This window comes from Helianthus annuus, chromosome 1 (genome assembly GCF_002127325.2).
Source record: "Helianthus annuus cultivar XRQ/B chromosome 1, HanXRQr2.0-SUNRISE, whole genome shotgun sequence".
NCBI lineage: Eukaryota > Viridiplantae > Streptophyta > Magnoliopsida > Asterales > Asteraceae > Helianthus > Helianthus annuus.
Genome location: NC_035433.2, coordinates 114,286,567 through 114,305,272, shown reverse-complemented (window position 1 = coordinate 114,305,272; position 18,706 = coordinate 114,286,567). Strand labels below are relative to the sequence as shown.

Here is an 18,706-nt window from a genome sequence, read left to right as displayed (position 1 = left end):
ACATTTCAATACAAGGATTAGGATTAAATACAAAGTCTCTTAAAAATAAGAAGTGTAAAAAGACTTTTAAAATAAACCTCCTACACAAAAAAAAAATAAGTTTTTTGGTTAGGTACGGTTTTTTTTTTTTTTTTTTTTTTTTGGGGGGGGGGGGGATTTGGAATTGGTATGGGTGGATGGATTTGGGTTATTTTATTTAGTGCAAATTTCTTTGGGTTGTGTTTGGGCTTGGGCTATTAAAAATAGATTGTAGATTGGATTAAGTAATTAAGTGAATAAGTGGTTAAAGATTAAGTGTGTTATATACTTATATATTAGAGAATAATAATCGGTGTTTAATTTTTTTTATCAATTCATAATATTTTTTTTTCTAAGTAGGGCGGTTAAAAATTTTCAAGGGGTTTGGGTGAAAATTTCCATAGGGTATAGTCGAAATTTCCGACGAAAAATAACACTATTATTTTTCAAGGTGTGTTGATTTTAAGATCCTTTTGAAATATGTTTTTTGGTGAGGTACATTTTTATTTTTTATTTATTATTATTATTATTATTTTTTTTGCAGGGGTGGGGGGTTTAGGTTTTTGGGTGAGGTGGGGATGGGTGTTTAGGTTTTGGGGGTGGTGTAGTGGGTTTAGGATTTAGGTTACTGGACACTTGTCACTCTATAAAGTCTTCTTACAATTAGGAGTATTTGTAGAATAACTTAACCCTTCAATATAAATCGTATTTGGCTGTATGATCAGTCTTGTTTGTTTGTATGTTTATACACCACAAAAATCTTTGAATGGTGATATAAAGCAAAAAAACAATCATGATATGTATAAATCGATTTCTAACAAAATACAATATCAATTCACATTTAGAAGTAGACAAAAGATCAAATACAAATATCCTTATCATACAAAATGTACGAATATGGTGAAAAGGTAAAAAAACGCGAAGGCATTTTCATAATTATTTACTCGTAGATTAATTATCAAAATTACCCTACAAATGATCTTGTAGGGTAATTTTGACTTTGTAGGGTAATTTTGACTTTGTAGGGTAATTTTGATCTTGTAGGGTAATTTTATAAAATATTCTTGTAGGGTAATTTTGTAGAGTATCATAATTACTCTACAAATAATCTTGTATGGTAATTTTGATCTTTTAAGATAATTGTGATCTTGAAGGATAATTTTGTAGAGTATCATAATTACTCTACAAGTGTATCAAAATTACTCTGTAAGTTTCAAAATTACCCTACAAAGAACATTTTACAAAATTACCCTACAAGCAAATAATTATGAAAATGTCATGGTGTTTTTTTTTTTCATGTCTTTCGTACGTTTTGTATGACAAGACTAATGATCAGTCTTGTTTGTTTGTATGTTTATACACCACAAAAATCTTTGAATGGTGATATAAAGCAAAAAAACAATCATGATATGTATAAATCGATTTCTAACAAAATACAATATCAATTCACATTTAGAAGTAGACAAAAGATCAAATACAAATATCCTTATCATACAAAATGTACGAATATGGTGAAAAGGTAAAAAAACGCGAAGGCATTTTCATAATTATTTACTCGTAGATTAATTATCAAAATTACCCTACAAATGATCTTGTAGGGTAATTTTGACTTTGTAGGGTAATTTTGACTTTGTAGGGTAATTTTGATCTTGTAGGGTAATTTTATAAAATATTCTTGTAGGGTAATTTTGTAGAGTATCATAATTACTCTACAAATAATCTTGTATGGTAATTTTGATCTTTTAAGATAATTGTGATCTTGAAGGATAATTTTGTAGAGTATCATAATTACTCTACAAGTGTATCAAAATTACTCTGTAAGTTTCAAAATTACCCTACAAAGAACATTTTACAAAATTACCCTACAAGCAAATAATTATGAAAATGTCATGGTGTTTTTTTTTTTCATGTCTTTCGTACGTTTTGTATGACAAGACTGTTTGTATGTGAACTTAACTCGAATATCGTTGAACTATTTAGGGGTTGTTTGGCAGCTCAAAGAGTTTATCAGGAATCCGACCTTGTAGATTATTATCACCAATCGAAAGGCGTTGAAGGGAAGAAATACTTGAAATTTCTACAGGGATGGTGTCTGAAAATTGGTTTTGCCCAAGATCTAACACTATCAAACTACTCTTGTCATGATCCCTAACTCGTTTATTACAAAAATTGCATTTTCATCTCGGTTTTTTACTCTTCTTAATTGCTTTCTCTTCCGGTCCAATTGTTCATACATTTGCTCGCGAAACAAACAGTCTGAACCATTAAGTACTGAACCAGTAAGAGGTCTGAACCATTAAGAGCCCCATTAAAAGATAAACAAACGGCCTCTTAGTGAGATACGCGTTTTCCTATCCAAATCATTTAGACATTAATTAATAACTAATATCTTCTGATTTTAGTTTAAAATATGGGATATTTGTTTTAAGACGGCATTGTGAAAGAAACATTTCCTCCCTAACCCCCTTATTCATTCTGGAAATTCAACATTTTAATAACTGATCATAAGCTTTTCTTGGTGTTGTTATGGATTGTTACGCAAAGATGAGTAAGATTCTACTTCACAATCCCCGTCTATATCGATCAGTGTTTTTAGTTGTATCCATTTACTTTAGCTTGCTTTGATTTCATTGACCCCCATTCATTATATCAATTATATGCCTTCGTTAGATCTATAAACAAGATATGTTGTATATGATATATCCATGTATATGATATATTTTAGAATTTTGTTACTTCACATGGCTTGTAAGTTAGATCCCTCAATTGTTTATCCCATGTTATCACCAATTTCAAGTTATTCCATTTTATTATAATCATCCATTTGTTTTAAATTACTCACTTTTATGTTTATCTTAAAATAAATGACAGAAAATAATAAGAGGAGGCAGGTAAGTGTTATTGAAGAAGATAGAATCAGTAATTTGCCAGAGCATTTGATAGACTCAATCTTAGAGCGGCTTCCAATTCAAGATGTTATACGGACAAGCATTCTTTCAAAAAAGTGGAGGTACAAATGGAGAACAATGAGGGCAGTGGTTTTCGATGAGCAAATTTCTAAAAAGTTGGCGAAAAATGGAGCGTTTGGTAGACATGGGTTTATAAGGGTCATAAACCAAGTGTTGCTCCTTCACAAGGGTTCTATCTCCAAATTTTATCTCTGCATACCCGACATGTTTCTTGATAGCTTCCAAGATGTTAATCAATGGATGTTATACTTATCAACAAAAGGTGTCAAGGATTTCACTATTGCTAACTCAAATCAACGTTATCAACTTCCTCGTTGTGTGTTCTCTTGTCTCGAGCTGAGAAAGTTGGAACTTAATAAGTGTATCTTTAAGCCACCGCTTCAGTTTGAAGGATTTCTCTACCTTGAAAGTCTCGTTTTCAATAATGTTGACTTTACGACTGACTTAGGCGGAACTGCGATCAACTTACCACAACTTAAGAAGTTGATCATGCGTTCATGCACCAAAGCATACAATCTTAAAATCCATGCTACAAATTTGCAGGTTTTGCTTATCATGAATTGCCCTGATGTCATGTTACTTGAGTTATTGCGTAGTCAACGTCTTGGTATGGTTTGTTTAACACTCATGAAACCAATGGAAGACTTTGTAAGACTCGAAAGGATGAATCTCGCATTGATGTTCGCTAACATGTCTAGACTTCGATGGTTTTATATTGATGGCCATTTTCTTAAGGTATGACACAAAATTTAAATTTGGAATATAGGAGTTTTCACAATAGGATTTTATGTAGTTCACACTATATTCTAAGTTAAATTCTCACTTTCAACTCCTAGGTTTTTATTGCAGAAAAGCCAAAGTGGTTTCCACATGCGGTTAATAGTTTAAAGCGTTTGTGGTTGATAGATTTTTCACTTTGTGATTTGGATCACCTCCATGGCGCTCTTTGTTTGCTTCGAAACTCACCGAATCTAGAAGAACTGCGTATGATGCATACTCAAACGGTAAAATTACCTTTTTTTCTTATATGATACAAGAGTTAAACGTTAAGCCTGCGTTGGTTATTTATTAATATCTAGGAGTCTGAATTAATGCGTTGTGGTGAGGAAACAACTTCAAGTCATTTGGAATCACCAGGCTGCTTGGATCAAACATTGAATCGGTTGCGAATTGTGGAATTATCACCTTTACAAGGTTCAAGACCACAATTGCTTTTTGTAAAGCTTTTACTTGCTCAATCCCCTTCTCTTGAGAAGTTTACCATCCAATCAAATGGAACTTTGGATCCTTATAAAAGGTTTAACATTGCTAAGGATGTTATGAGGTTCCCTAGAGCCTCACCGAAAGCAGAAATGATCTATTTGGACCCCAACTCATGTAAGAATGTCTAACTAATGCAATTCTGATATATATTTTCATTCTTATGCATATCTCCTAATTACATTACATTACATTTCTGTACATTTTTTGTTGTTCTGTTTAATGTGGGGCATAATGTGGCGTAGTACAATATGCGCAAAATGGTTTATGGAAAAGTTCAATTGATATTAAGAAGTAAAGATATTTTGGTTATATAGTCATTTTGTCTTGCAAACTAGAGTACTCTTCTAAAATTCTCGAACAATAGTTAGCTTGGAAACAAAACTTGCAAACAAAACTACAAGTTACGATGGGTTGAAGAAAATCTACGCGTCACTAGTTTGCTAGTTTGTGTGGCATAACCAAAATTTGCAAACGGGGGAATAATTCTTTTACTTCTTTCATATATACTTTTCTTATGGGGCATCTTATTTTATATGTACATGCTTTGTTTCACCTTCTTATTTTGGCAGGATGTTTGTGATTATACACATAAGTAATATGGTTGGAGGAAGCGAAGTGCTACATTTGTGCAGGGGTGGATCTGCCTCTTAACAAAGGGTAACCGACGTTAACGCTCTGACGGTAGTGTAAATTTAGTGTGAATTTTGGAAAAAATTGACGTTTTTTTTTTATTTTTTATTTCGTTACCCTTTTTCTTTAAAACGTTGCCCCTATAAGGATTTTCTAGATCCGCCACTGATTTGTGCACCCAAGTATACTAGCTCTCAAGTAAGTTTAAAATTGGTTGTCTAATATCAAGTAGTTGCCTGAAACTATTATTTCTAATGTACTAAATGTATTCTGTGGTGTATAAGGTTTACTTCTTAGTTTATTAAAAATTGCCCTTTGGGTTCCAAATAGATTTCCTACTTTTTTTCATTTGTATATATCTTTAGTACCTAACTAAATTAGAAATATAAAACTAAAATCTAGTGAATTAGTAGACTATCATATTAACAATGACAAAAGAAAATAAAGATATAGAGAAACTGTTTACGAGTACGTTTCGCCATGTATTCGTGATTCGGGTGAATATGTCATATTAGTATTTGTTTTTTTTTTTTTAATCACACTGCTCTCTCAAACTTAAAAACAAGCCCATTCCTGATATAAACCGAAACTTTTCATGTATCACTCTATTGTAGATAACTATACTGCTATTGTTTGCTAAAACTCTCGTTGTTTCTTCAAACCTAGAGCCAACAAACCCTCGACCACATGCTTACTAAATTGCAAGGGCAGAGCTTTATTGGGGCCGGAGGTGCCCTGCCCCCTATCGATTTTTCGCTCTTAGTGTTAATTTTTATCGAAATTTTCAAAAATATATTTTTAGTGTAAAATATTGGATTTTTAAGAGTCTTAACCCACCGATTTGGATTTTGAGAGTCCAACCCCACTGAGTTTTCGTTCAAACTCCGACACTGCTAAATTGCATCATATTTACTCACTTTCCGCTATTAAACATTTTCTCATACTCTTTTCATGTTTCCACTAACGCGTGTAGTACTACCATATTCTCATCTTTCTTTGTCATGTAGTACTTCGCGCCTGAGTATCGATCATTGTGACAATTGGAGACCCTTTCTTATTATTTCTCGTTCTATTGCCTTTTTATCTTTTTTTTTTATTTGATACATAAGTAACATAGAGCAATGAAGTTGAATGCACCGATGTAATGGATTACACATGCATGTACACATACATATACATCAAAACTCACATAAAACAAATTGAATTTGGAAATTGGACATGCCATTGCAATTGTTACACACTCTCTAATACGCGTAAGCAACAAAACTCACTACAATTCAGAATCAACCTGGAAAGATGGAAATATTATTTTAATAAGTTATACGCATTATTACATACATGTGTTTCAAAACTCATCACAAGTTCAAATCAAATTTGAAAAGATAGACATAATGTTGTAACGGGTTAAGACACTATAGCATTAACTTCTGCAAATAATGGTATGTTGTTTTTTTTTAAACGAGCAAACGTATATTAAAGACAACTTAACTTTAAAAAATATTGAAAAAATATTTTTTATCTAAATTTAAGTGGAAAGTTAAACATGTAACTGCACTTGGTACTCCTGAGTACATTTAACTTCATGTTAATTACAATCTTGCCAAAAAAACAGAGAGAGAAAGAAGAAAGAACCTACTTTCAGGGGGAAGGGGCACTCAAGGGTACTACCCTTGCCCCGACCTATCAAGTTACGCCATGACAAATTCACTACAAACTTATGTTGGTTAAAAGATTTATTAAATGATGTTATAGATATACATGAGTTTATTCTAGGGGCGGCAATTCTTGACACGACCCGTTAACCCAACCAAAACCCGACACGAAAAAAAACAGGTTTGGGTCGACTAACACGACCCGTTTAAAAAAACAGGTCGGGTTCGGGTTGACCCGTATTAAAATGGGTCGGGTTCAGGTTGGCCCGTATAAAAACGGGTTGACCCATTAACCCGTTTAACTATTTAGATAAAAAAAATCTTTTATATTTTTGTTTTGAGAAAAATGCAATTTGCGTCCCTATGGTATGTGTGAAACATCAACCTGAGCCCCTAAATTCATTTTTTGGTTTTTTGAGCCCCTGAACTTATAAATTCATAACACTTTGAGTCCCTCCGTCAATCTTCCGTTTGTTTGACTGTTTGAGTCAGGGGTAAGACCGTCTTTTGTCATCTCTTCCCTTCTAAAAACCCCAAATAACTTTATTAAACCCTAATTTATATAATCTTAAAGAGGAATGTCGGTGGACATTCCTCTTTTAACCCTACAAATTATTTCAAAGTTCATTTCTATTTAAATATTCCTTTTGACATCTAAGTTTTTCAACTTTCATTTTCATCCTTTCTTAGGCCCTTTAGTTTAGGCAATGTAATTTTTAACCCCTAAACTTTTTGTAAACTTTATAAAATGTCATTTTGACCCTATCGAGAGTATATATATTCTGTTTTTTTTTTTCTTAATACGTTCGGTCGTTAACTTAAAAAAAAATTGTTATGTGCTTAACTTTATGTGCGTGTTGGTATAAAAATGTGTTGGTCTACGTTTCGATGAAAAAAATTGTTTGAAAACAAGTCGGATAAAATATAATACGTTTTTGTGCTTACTTTTTTATGTATGTTTCGATGTCAGTTTTGCTCGGAAACTATTCAGGTCAAATATAATAGTCTTGATTTGACAAAATAAATTCAAGTTGGTCTACGTTTTGAAGTCAATTTTGTTTTCAATTATAATACGTTTTCGAGCATACTTTCTATGTACGTGTCATTTGTTCAAAAATAATCGGGTCAAATACGATTCGTGATTAAATTCGATTTGGTCTACGTTTTAACGTAAAGGGTCGTTAATAATCTATATATAATCACGCCGCATAGTCGGTACAATATTCGAGTTTGTCTACATTTCGACACAAATTTCGTACACGTTTTCCTATAAGTTCGAGTTTGTCTACGTTTCAACGTTAACTTGGTGTACACTAATTTCGTGCTTTATTTTGTACATTTTCTACATGTGATTCAAGTCGCATATTCGTTTTGACTTGACGGTATTCGAGTTAGTCGGGTCGCATATAATATCTTATGAGTGTATGGTATAAATTCAATTTGCTTTACGTTTTGATCGAATCACGATGCTTATATAGGTTAAACTGAGTTCAATCATACGCATAACGCTTGGACTAATTCATTTGACGTTTACGAAGTGCCCGCGCCACAACGCGTACGGGTCTTATTACTAGTTTAGTACAGAATATGAACACACATGTTTAGATTTTTTTTTTTTTTTAAAAAATCAACCTACCCTACCCTTTTTCTTCTTCTTCAACCCCAACACAACAAATCAACCTTCTTCAACCCCAACACAACAAATCAACCTTCTGATTTTGAGTAAAAGTAAGTTAACCAGAACGAAATTAACAGCTGGATGAGAGATTTGTGGAAGAGTGATGAATGTAGACGTTGAGGAAGAGATCTGTTGAGAATCGACCGTTATCGGTAAATTTATGTATCTAGGGTATTTATGTATCTAGGGTTTGGTGATAGACAGTGACTGAACACTTTGCTTTATCTTTTTCTTTCCACCTCTTTTGCTTTTTCCGTTTGAATACAACAAAAATGTTGTATTTCATTCCTAAATTAACATCAAAATTTGAGCACTTCATTTCACTTTTTTATCATTAATAATTCAAAAGGTCCTTAGTTGGATTTTCAGCAGACGTTTTTCCAACATTTATTGGTGGTGGGTGGGTTTGAAAGACGGTCACAGATAGAGGTGCGTGATGGTGGGTTTGAAAGACGGTCACACTTGTTTATTGGTGGTCGGTTTGAAAGACGGTCACAGGCAAGAGCGTACCCACTTATATGTTAAGGTGGGCGGGCGCACCCCATGAAAAAATAAAATTTAGTGCTAAATTCCCGGTAAAATCCCGATCGCACCCCTTGAAAATTTCTGTACGCACCCCTTGGAAATTTTCGACCGCCCCACTTAGGAAAAAAAATCTTATGAATTTATAAAAAATTTACGTAAACACTGATTTTTTTTAAATACAACCTAATTAACTTTCCACTTAACTAATTAACTGTCATTTAACCCAATTAACTTTCTCTTAACCTTTAACCCAAACTACACCATAACTCAAGCCCAACCCAATCTAATAAAATTTGAACTAAAATATAATAACCCAATCCACCGCAATTTTGACCACCAAACTCACGAAAACAGCATCTCATCACTATTTTCGGGTATGGTTCGATTATTTTTTTGTTTTCTTGTTTTATTTGTATTTTTTGGAGAAACACAACTGGTAAAAAAAGTTTGAAATTTTAGTTGTTTTGTTGTTTTTTGAAACTTTATTTGGTTGATTTTGTTGTTTTAGTTAAAGTTTACTGTGTTTAAATGGTTAGTTAGAAGGAATCAACAATTCAAACTAGGGCTTGATTTTAAAGTTGAAAATTATGAAGTTTGGTGATGATTGTTCAAGTATTTAATGTTGAAAATTAGTTGTATATGTTATATAGAGAAAGACTTGCTTAGAAATGTAGCTCTAGATGTTTTGGATAGATTTCAAAAAATGAAAACCCGTAAAGCAACATTTTAAATATGTTTGTAAGGACGTTTGATATGTTTTTGATAATTATATAAATTTTAGCTTGATATTCTTTTGTTTTACATAACCCGACCCGACCTGATACTGAATTTTTTTATATACCTAGGGCCTAAAATCTTTAAAAATATTCCGCACCCCCATAAAAAAATTCCTGAGTCCGCCACTGGTCACATGTAGAGGTGGGTTTGGAAAAAGGGTAGGGTAGATTTGGGTTTTGATATGTTGTTAGGCAAAGAATCATACATGGTTGTCTGATGAAGTTTAGGTGAAGTGGTGGTGGCGGCAGATAGGTGGTGGTGGCAGGTGGATTATGCTGGTGGTAAGATAATTAGAGAGGGAGAGAGAGAGGGAGAGAGAGAGAGAGAGGGAGAAAGAGAGGGAGAGGGAGGGAGAGAGAGAGAGAGTAGAGGGGTTATTTTAGTGGTGTTTGTATTATTTTATTAGTAGAGAGAAGTAGTAGAGGGGTTATTAGTAAAAAGAGTTAATTTGAATTATTAAATCAAGGGGAATTGGCCTGTAATAATCCCACCTAGACCTTATTGGCCATTAATAATCCCACCTCAGAATATTCCCCCCACTAGTCCCACATTTCACCGATTTTTCCTACAATGGTCCCCCGTTAAAAAAACTTAACGGAGTTAACCTTTTTCCAAATTGCAAACAGATTTTTTAGGGCTTTTGATCAGAACAATGATACGAGTCTATTGATGTAAAACTTACTTCGAAATGGTGCTCCAAGTGACTTGATTTTGGTTAATTGGAAATTTAAACACCCGAATTGAAGCGCCGTTTTCATTGTTTGGGGCACCGTTTTGAGGCAAGTTTTACATCAATGGACTCGTATCATCGTTCTAATCAAAAGCCCCAAAAAATCTGTTTGTAATTTGGAAAAAAGCTTAACTCCGTTAAGTTTTTTAACGGGGGACCATTATAGGAAAAATATGTGAAAGGTGGGACTGGTGGGGGGAATATTCTGAGGTGGAATTATTAATGGCCAATAAGGTCTAGGTGGGATTATTACAGGCCAGTTTCCCTTAAATCAATGATTTCTTAACAAAAAACCAAGAAAAGAATTTAGGAACTCAGGTTGATATTTCACTCATACCACAGGGACGCAAAGTGTTATGAATATATGCCAAAAGACGGTCTTACCCCTGGCTCAAACAGTCAAACAAACGGCAGTGTGACAGAAGGACTCAAACTGTTATGAATTTATAAGGTCAGGGGCTCAAAAAACCAAAAAATGAATTTAGGGGCTCAGGTAGATGTTTGGCACATACCACAGGGACGCAAATTGCATTTTTCTCTTTTGTTTTTGTTTTTTTTTTTTTGGTTTCTATTTTACATGGTTAGTTATAATAACTAGTTACTTTCCGTCCGCGCGTTACGGCGGAACCCAATGACTACAAAAGGCGTGTCAGCAACGGCAAACAGATACCGAATATCAAATCATAAATAAAAAGACGTGGTAAGGATAGTCACTCCGTCATAAAAAAACGATTTTAAATAACCTAATATATAATAATAGGACCCACACGTCCTCCACGTTGGAAATTCGGTTGTTTTCAGTTCAGTTATTACTACGGTGCTAACACGTTAAAATATGGTGAGCTCGGTACCGGTAACGGCAGCGAAAGTACCGATCCGGAAAATCATCGAAATTAGATACCGGCACCGAAAATGCTCGGTACAATATGGTATGGCATTTGAAGGTAAAAATCAATAAATACAGGTACGGTGCTAGACCGGTGTTGAACCGAAAGTAACGGTTCTGAAAACGCCAAAAGGTGGGTACCAAATTGGTACCGAAAATGATTTGGTATAGTAAATTTGGTACCGATACGATACCGGGTCGTTTACAGGATTTGATACGATTTGCTTATCAATATTCTAAATATCCAAGTTAATTTTACATGCTACAATTCATTCATTACAGAAAAAGACAAAAGAAAGCAAAATAAGTTGTTGTGTATATAAAAACTCATTCAAACGAAATACAGTTTACTTACTGTGTGTATGAAAAGTAATCTAAACGGTGCAATTACTTGCATTACTGCGTTGCTACAGGATTTGATGAACTTTGTACCAACCGGTACCGAAAATACCGTTATCGAAATCCCCAAAAGTGGGTACCGGTACCGAATATACCTAGCATGGTACGGTTCGGTACCGGTTGGTACTGGTACGGCACCGGTATTTGAGGGTAAAAATCAGTGAATACCTGTGTAGAACCGGTATCGAAAATACACCGCTTTGATAAATTTGAGACCGATATCTATATCCGATACCATCCTAATTTTAATTTAGAAAATAAAATAATAAATCATTGTTCATTGTGTTTATTTTTTATCATATAGTAACTAGTTATTTACCCGCCGAGCGTTGCGGCGGCGTAAAGCCTTTTTTAGGTAACTCAAAAGAGACGGTTAAGCACATAGCACCAAATACGTAAACCCACACGCATGAACCAAAGTCGAAACGATTTGTATTTGATATTCAGCCTAGTCAGTACCAAAAGTACAGACGAATTAAAATATTTGTTTTATAAAGTATTCCGCCTAGTTAGTGCCAAAAATAAAAAAAATAACAATAAATGTTGTACAAAGTCCTTTCTATACCGAAGATGGTAACCTGTCTATGCATCTAAATCATACATCATGATCTTTGAGTCTGCCAAAGCAAGAATGGCAAATGAGATTACAACAGCAAGAACACATTCACAAATAAATATAACTTGTTGAGAAAATATGCAATTAACATTTTTCTTTGACCTAAATATTATGAACATTAGTCTTGACCACTAACCTGAGGCTCCCAGTCATCATTGAAAGCATCCTAATAGTCTTCAAAAACCCTAGACGAAAGAGATCTGTTAATAAATGTAACGCTCCGAAATTTTTCGCGTTTATCAAATTATTTATTTATTCATTTGTTTAATTAAATACATTATTTATTAATTATTTATTCTTTATTTAAATCATTTATTTATTTATATATTTATTCAATATTTATTTAAATCCTTTATTCAATTATTAAAGAAATAATCATCAATATTTTTATTTATTTATTTTATTTAACTAATTAAATTAATAAATATACAATTAAAAGTTGTATTCTTTTATAAAAAAAAATTAAAAACAAAAATAAAATAAATAAACTAGTTTTCAAAGTTAGTTAAAGTTATAAGTTAATTTCTTTTAACTAGTTAATAAGTTTAGTTAACAAAGTTATAATTTAACTTAGTTAGCTGGTTAATTAAAAATTTCAGGGACACTTATGTAATTAACAGAATTATAACATGGACTAATTGTGTAATCTTTTGAAAATGTTAAAAGATCAAAAAACAATAAAAAGATGACCCGAGTTAGAGTCGAACCCGGGTTCACCCGCTCACGCAACAATAACTTAACCGCTCCACTGCGGCCTTAACATCTAACAAACAAGGTATCCTTTTGATATTAAGTAAGCGACAATTTCGTTCCATTTGACTTCCTGGATTGCCGCCAAAACCTCCACACGTACAGCTATCACCTTCCTTTCTTTGGTCGATCCCTGATTAATCGGGATTGAAATCTCGATTCCGCGTTTTCCCGATTTTATAAAAATCATGAATGAATACCATGAACGTGACTTAATTCATTCATCCAATCTTTCGATTTCGGAAATTTCGGTATTTCTAAAACCCGCGAACGTGTATTTAAGCAAACCTTGGCTGTATCAAAACCTTGCTACAAAACGATCTCTCTCTCTCAAACTCTCGTTTATATCACGTCACCGGAGAACAAAGCTTTCACCGGAATAACCGAACACCTCTCGAACACCCTCTCTGTTTCGCAAAACACACACCATAAACCCATTCTCTAGACCTTGTCGATTCAGAAGGAAGAAACATCCCTGTATAGTCGTCGGAGTAACTTGCAAGTCTCGCCGGATTCGCGAAACGTCGTCGGAGTGAACCAAGCTGCCGGAGTTTTACGACGGAATCGATACGTCAACTGTTCGGTACATTCTTTTGATTAAATCGATTCGTTTTTTTATATGAAATTGATCTTTAACAGTTAATAACAATGCAAACAGACTGAAGTTAGAGTTTGAAACATTTTTTTCTTTTGATGTTCGGATCTATTCTCAACTGTGTATCAATCAAAAGTATATACAGTTAAGTATTGAAACATAGAAGTTGAATTGCTGTTGATGTTTTTTATTTAAAACAATAGATATAATTAATACTTTTTAAATGTTATCATGTTTTTTTTTTAAAATCATTCGGCCATAATTAAAAAAAAGGCTTAATGTTTCAAAACATTCTGATCATATTAACTATCTTATCAAATCAATTAAGGATTAAACTAATCTTTTTATAATAACAACAATATATATATATATATATATATATATATATATATATATATATTAAAAAGAGAATTTGTTTTAAAAGTTTAATAATTAACATTGAGTTATATCGTAAACCATAAATATTAGGGTTATATTAACCTACAACTTTTAATGGGTTCGTTACGTGTTATTTTAAACATCTAGGATAACCACTTCGTTCTCTTGGATTATTCTCCATCGTTACTCGTACGTTCTTACAAGATTTCGCAACGCAACCAATGTGAGTATACTCGATCCCATTTTCGTTTTAAACACATTTGGGTGCAACATGTATTCTCTATTCAAATTACACAACACTTGAGTCTTGTTTTAATCACACTCTATCCACATTTAAACATGAAACAATTTGATACTTGTTAATCTCTTATGCTATGCAAGTTGAACGTGTTAATCGCAATGCCCTTGAGTCTTGGGGTATTGCGATGTTGAACGATATTTGAACGATATGTGAACGATGTTGAACGATATTTGAACGATATGTGAACGATGTTGAACGAGATTGAACGATGTTGAACGATATTGAATGGCAAAGTAGTAACTTGTATCATTGTATTCATGTTGGATATGAGCACATTTAACACTTTATTCTACTATACTATGTTTCAAACTTGTATACTCGCCAACATATTTTTGTTGATTTTATTTTAATACATGTTGCAGGTTGTTAGACGAAGTTATCAAGAAAACAAGCTAGGATGGCTTTAGATACTCATTTTAGCAATTAAACAATGTTTGAATTTATGTTCACTATTTGCAACAATGTATTATTCTTTAGTTTTAATAAAATGATTTAAATCATATTGTCACATTTAGTGTTATGTTGTTTTGAGCAATTTGTTCGTCTCATCCCGATGTTTCCGCCATCGGTTGGGGTGTGACAATAAAAATGAGAAATGAAATCGTGATCGACAGTGACAAAAAAGTATGCATGCTCGCAACCTTTTACTCGGCTAAGGTATCACCTGATACCGAACTCGACCCTTGACTTTTTTATCACTTCCACACCAGAAGCCCCATCCGATATGTTTTGGGTTTCCAAAGCTCAATTTTTATCTATCAATCCATACACGAGTAGCCGTTCCAATGATTCTCATCCCTATAACAGATATTCATGCCATTAACTATATAAACTCCAATCAGAACCATAACTATTCAAACATTCAAAGTGATGTTCTTACCTCTTATGTCATCCACTGCAAATCACCAGCTCCAATAGTCACTTTATTCCCCTCAAAGTCTTCATGTGCCACAGCTCCCTCCCTGTAGTTGACCACAATTATCATTAATCCATTTTTTCAAACCTTTATAGCCCACTAATTCCATATCATCAACAGCCTCATCACCTAGATTATCATCAACTACCAACTATTATCATTTTAAGATGAAAATTTTGAAATGGAGATATAACCTTCTAAAGTCAAACACTATATAAAATCCAATTTACCACTAACAAATTGAGAAAATATTTCGAGACCAAAACACTTTCAAAATCACCACATTAACCTTTCATCGCCATCTAAATCTACTACAACCACAATGTCATCGCGTGGCTCCTGAGATATCCTCAATCAATGGGAAAGCCGTGAAACCTACTTTTGAGGAAAATAATTAAAACAATGTTGCTGTTGTTGAACATGGTATATGAAATGGGATTGTGGTGGAACATATTTGACTTACCTAACCCATCGATGGTGGCCTGAGAGTCACCGATCTAAACAGATCTGAGACATGTAAGTGTTGAACGGTTCATCGGAGCTTCACCGGAACCGATTCAAGATTACCGAATTATGCTGAAAATGTATCAAATATTCTTCTCTTGACAGAACCGGAGCTTGCAACGTCAACCATAGTCGCCACCGGCGTTGTGTTTGCGGCAGAACCCGAAACGACGCCGTCGTTTCTCCTCCCTGCCTCTCTCTCCCTCTTTCTCCCTCTCTCTACCGTAATTTCTTTCTCTCTCTCTCTCTCTTGCGCTTGGCACAAGACTGGTACAGCTTCCGTCGAAACTAATAGCCTTCAAGTTTTCAAGGCACTATATAAGCTGCAAAGCATAACATACAACTATATCATCATTGAGAAAAAAAACATCAAATATGCCTGTAAAAGAAACGAAATTAAACAAACCTCCACTTGATAACCAACAGGACGATCAGCTATATTGCACTGTTTCGGAATGGTCATAACAATCTCTAGCTTCACCCCACTCTTGGCAGTTCTAGACAACATAACGACACAAAGGCATTTAGGTTCTGGCCCAACTTTCTCACCGCATCACATATTCTTTATCAAACCTTCCATGTTCTCTATGCACTTTTCTTCTTGACAGAATGCAAGAATCACTTGCAGGCTCACAGGGCTTTATACTATTGTAGCTAGCATCAAAGTTGCTTACACCGTTACACGTAGCTTACACTATATCAAATGGTGGAAACACTATCAAGAACTTGCACCACAAACACGATCGAAAGTGAAGTTAAATAATGGCGCTAGAACAATCATTATATTTTGCTCACTACACAGCTCAACACTCCCATCACCAGATTTTTAAAATCATGGAGCAATAAAATTCTAAGCAGATCCGAGCAAATTATCACTTTGTAACTACAAATTAACAGCAAAAAGTATGAAGACCGCGTATTTAAAATTAACCACAGTACCTGTACAAAAAAATCAACCAAATCAAACACTGAACTGACTTAAGTGCTGTAAAGAAGGTTGCATATCCTAGGTTAGTTTTTGTATATTCTACAAAACCTAGTTTAATACCCATTCGGTGGCCGCGGTTTTTTAGTGTTTGGTATAAGTTGAAGAGAAGACCCAATAGATCACTTCTGACCCATTACATGTTCAACCAAGCCTTCAAAGTTTACACCTCTCACTTGTTAGATTTCATATAAAATACCATCCAATCCGAAGAAATCGCCACCTCTGAACCTGGTTTTAAAAAACGCGCATAGGCGCAGGGCCTGGGGCTTTTTTGCTCAGCGCCTTGTGTAATTACAGGAAGCGACCAAAAGGTGCATTTTCTGATTGTTTTTGGGGGCTTTTTGGCCTGAGGAGCACGCCTCAAGTATAGATACCGAACAGGACCGTACCGGTGTTTTCGATACCAGTACTGGTTCGATACCGGTTGACACAACAAATAACTCAAATCGACCCAACTATAAACAAATGGGTACAAACGGTGACATGTAAGTGGGTGTTTAGATGTGCTTTTTAAAAGTGATTTTCCATTACTGAATGAATGAAATTAGTTTTTTAGTAATAATATATATGTACCAGGTATGATGGAAAAAAGATCCCGATCTAGCGTTGAAATCGTTGTCGCTTGATTTCGTCGGATCACCTTTTTCACTTGCTTGGCAGCACAAACAACCTATGCAAATCACAAAAATCAAATGCGTCCCACCATTTTATGAAGAAAGGATTCTAATTTCTAACTAAATAACCTAAATATGATGTATTTGCAAATGATATTCGAAAGTTGAGAAAATACTTTAACCAACCAATTGTTGAAACAGTTGGTATCAAAATCAACTGAATAACAAAAAAATCATGTGACTCTCCCAACAACACTCCTCCTTAACCGCTCTCAATATCAACTGCTCCTCAATCGTCGATTGTAACAGCAGCATACTATCTGTAATAATCGAAATCGAAACACACAGAACAAATCAAATTACCTCGAATCAGTTGTAAACCCACCTCGAATCCACCATCACCGTCGTCATCAGCGGCGGACCGTGTCTCAAAACCCTAGAAACAACCGTTGTTATCGCCGGAGTTTGACGATGTTCCTTCATGAGCCCTCTCTTCTTTATGCCACCCCCACTTTCTCTCTGTTAGTTTTCATGCGTGACGGGTTTCAGGGTTTGTGAACAACGGGTGGTGGGTTTTTTACTGGGTTTTGGATGCGTGGCAAGTGCCATTGATAGATTCCGTACATGTGGCATGTAAAAGGTTGGCCCAATAGATGGTTGACACCAGCAGTCACTTACTATTCATTCGGTTTCTCTATTATCATATATAGATGTTAATTTTAACTCATCATATTATTTATTTATCCTCATCATTAAAAATGTTATCGATAATCCGTTTAAAACCGAACAACTCGTTTATAAATCGTCAACTTATATAACTCATTTAAAAATATGGGTTAAACGGGTCGGGTTTGGGTTGACCCGAATTAATATGGGTCGGGTTAGGGTTGAAATCTTTGACCCGAAAAATAATATGGGTCGTGTTCAGGTTGAACATTTCAACCCACCAACCCGCCAACTCGTAACCCGTCAACCCGCCAACCCATCAACCGGACACGACACGCAATGCATATATATTTTTTTTAAATGCTACATTTATCAATCTATGTAATACACGGGATTATAGCCTAGTGTAAATATAAACAAAAAAAAATGGGAAGAGAAATAGCTGGTGTGTGGTTGAGCAGCCCACATAGAGGTAAGAATGTAAGATCAACTATCGGCATGGATTAGATGGTACGTGTAGAACAAAATACAAGCTTGTATTAGCAAAAATGACCATCAACAGATGATCACACACACAGTGACTCAAAATATGAAAAAACTTCAATTAAACAATTTTTATACCCCAATGTGCTTGACTCAACTGATTATTTAAGTAAAAATGGAAGAATGCTAATCTTTTATTAAAGGCATGAATACAACAGGGTTTTGAAGTTTAACAGGGTCCAGATGGCTGCACGTAAAGACGTCGAGCGAGCATTCGGTGTTTTGAAGAAAAGGTGGCGAATATTGGCAATGCCTTGTCGACTATGGGACAAGGATCAAATTGGAAACGTGATGTACACATGTATCAT

General features: G+C 34.4%; 1 protein-coding gene and 2 long non-coding RNA genes across 13 annotated transcripts; 2 read left to right on the top strand and 1 right to left on the bottom strand.

The window, feature by feature from the left end:
- Nucleotides 1-2,448: 2,448 nt before the first annotated feature.
- On the top strand, nt 2,449-5,207 carry LOC110875267 (F-box/FBD/LRR-repeat protein At1g13570). The gene is made up of 5 exons (XM_022123467.2): nt 2,449-2,566; nt 2,890-3,722; nt 3,824-3,991; nt 4,067-4,364; nt 4,820-5,207. Coding segments are annotated over exons 1-5 (1,323 nt in total). The 5' UTR covers nt 2,449-2,544; the 3' UTR covers nt 4,822-5,207.
- Nucleotides 5,208-11,937: 6,730 nt separating this feature from the next.
- LOC110875283 lies at nt 11,938-17,915 on the bottom strand. Of its 11 annotated transcripts, none has more exons than XR_004894502.1 (7): nt 17,553-17,915; nt 15,994-17,245; nt 15,547-15,910; nt 15,048-15,458; nt 14,809-14,965; nt 12,280-12,328; nt 11,938-12,144 (listed from the first exon to the last, which is right to left on the bottom strand). It is a non-coding gene; the product is annotated as an uncharacterized LOC110875283 (long non-coding RNA). The 11 variants fall into 11 exon arrangements; XR_004894505.1 differs by having other exon boundaries at nt 11,938-12,328; nt 15,048-15,212; nt 15,314-15,458; nt 17,553-17,914; XR_004894503.1 differs by having other exon boundaries at nt 11,938-12,328; nt 15,048-15,129; nt 15,314-15,458; nt 17,553-17,914.
- LOC118492562 lies at nt 13,131-14,665 on the top strand. The gene is made up of 3 exons (XR_004894518.1): nt 13,131-13,476; nt 14,014-14,089; nt 14,530-14,665. It is a non-coding gene; the product is annotated as an uncharacterized LOC118492562 (long non-coding RNA).
- Nucleotides 17,916-18,706: the final 791 nt, after the last annotated feature.

Excerpts from the sequence above, each read along its gene's own strand:
- LOC110875267 (XM_022123467.2), top strand. The coding sequence starts at position 2,545 with ATGGATTGTTACGCAAAGATGA. Across the intron at positions 2,567-2,889 it reads GGATTGTTACGCAAAGATGA|AAAATAATAAGAGGAGGCAG; the intron begins GTAAGATTCTAC and ends AATAAATGACAG. Across the intron at positions 3,992-4,066 it reads GTATGATGCATACTCAAACG|GAGTCTGAATTAATGCGTTG; the intron begins GTAAAATTACCT and ends ATTAATATCTAG.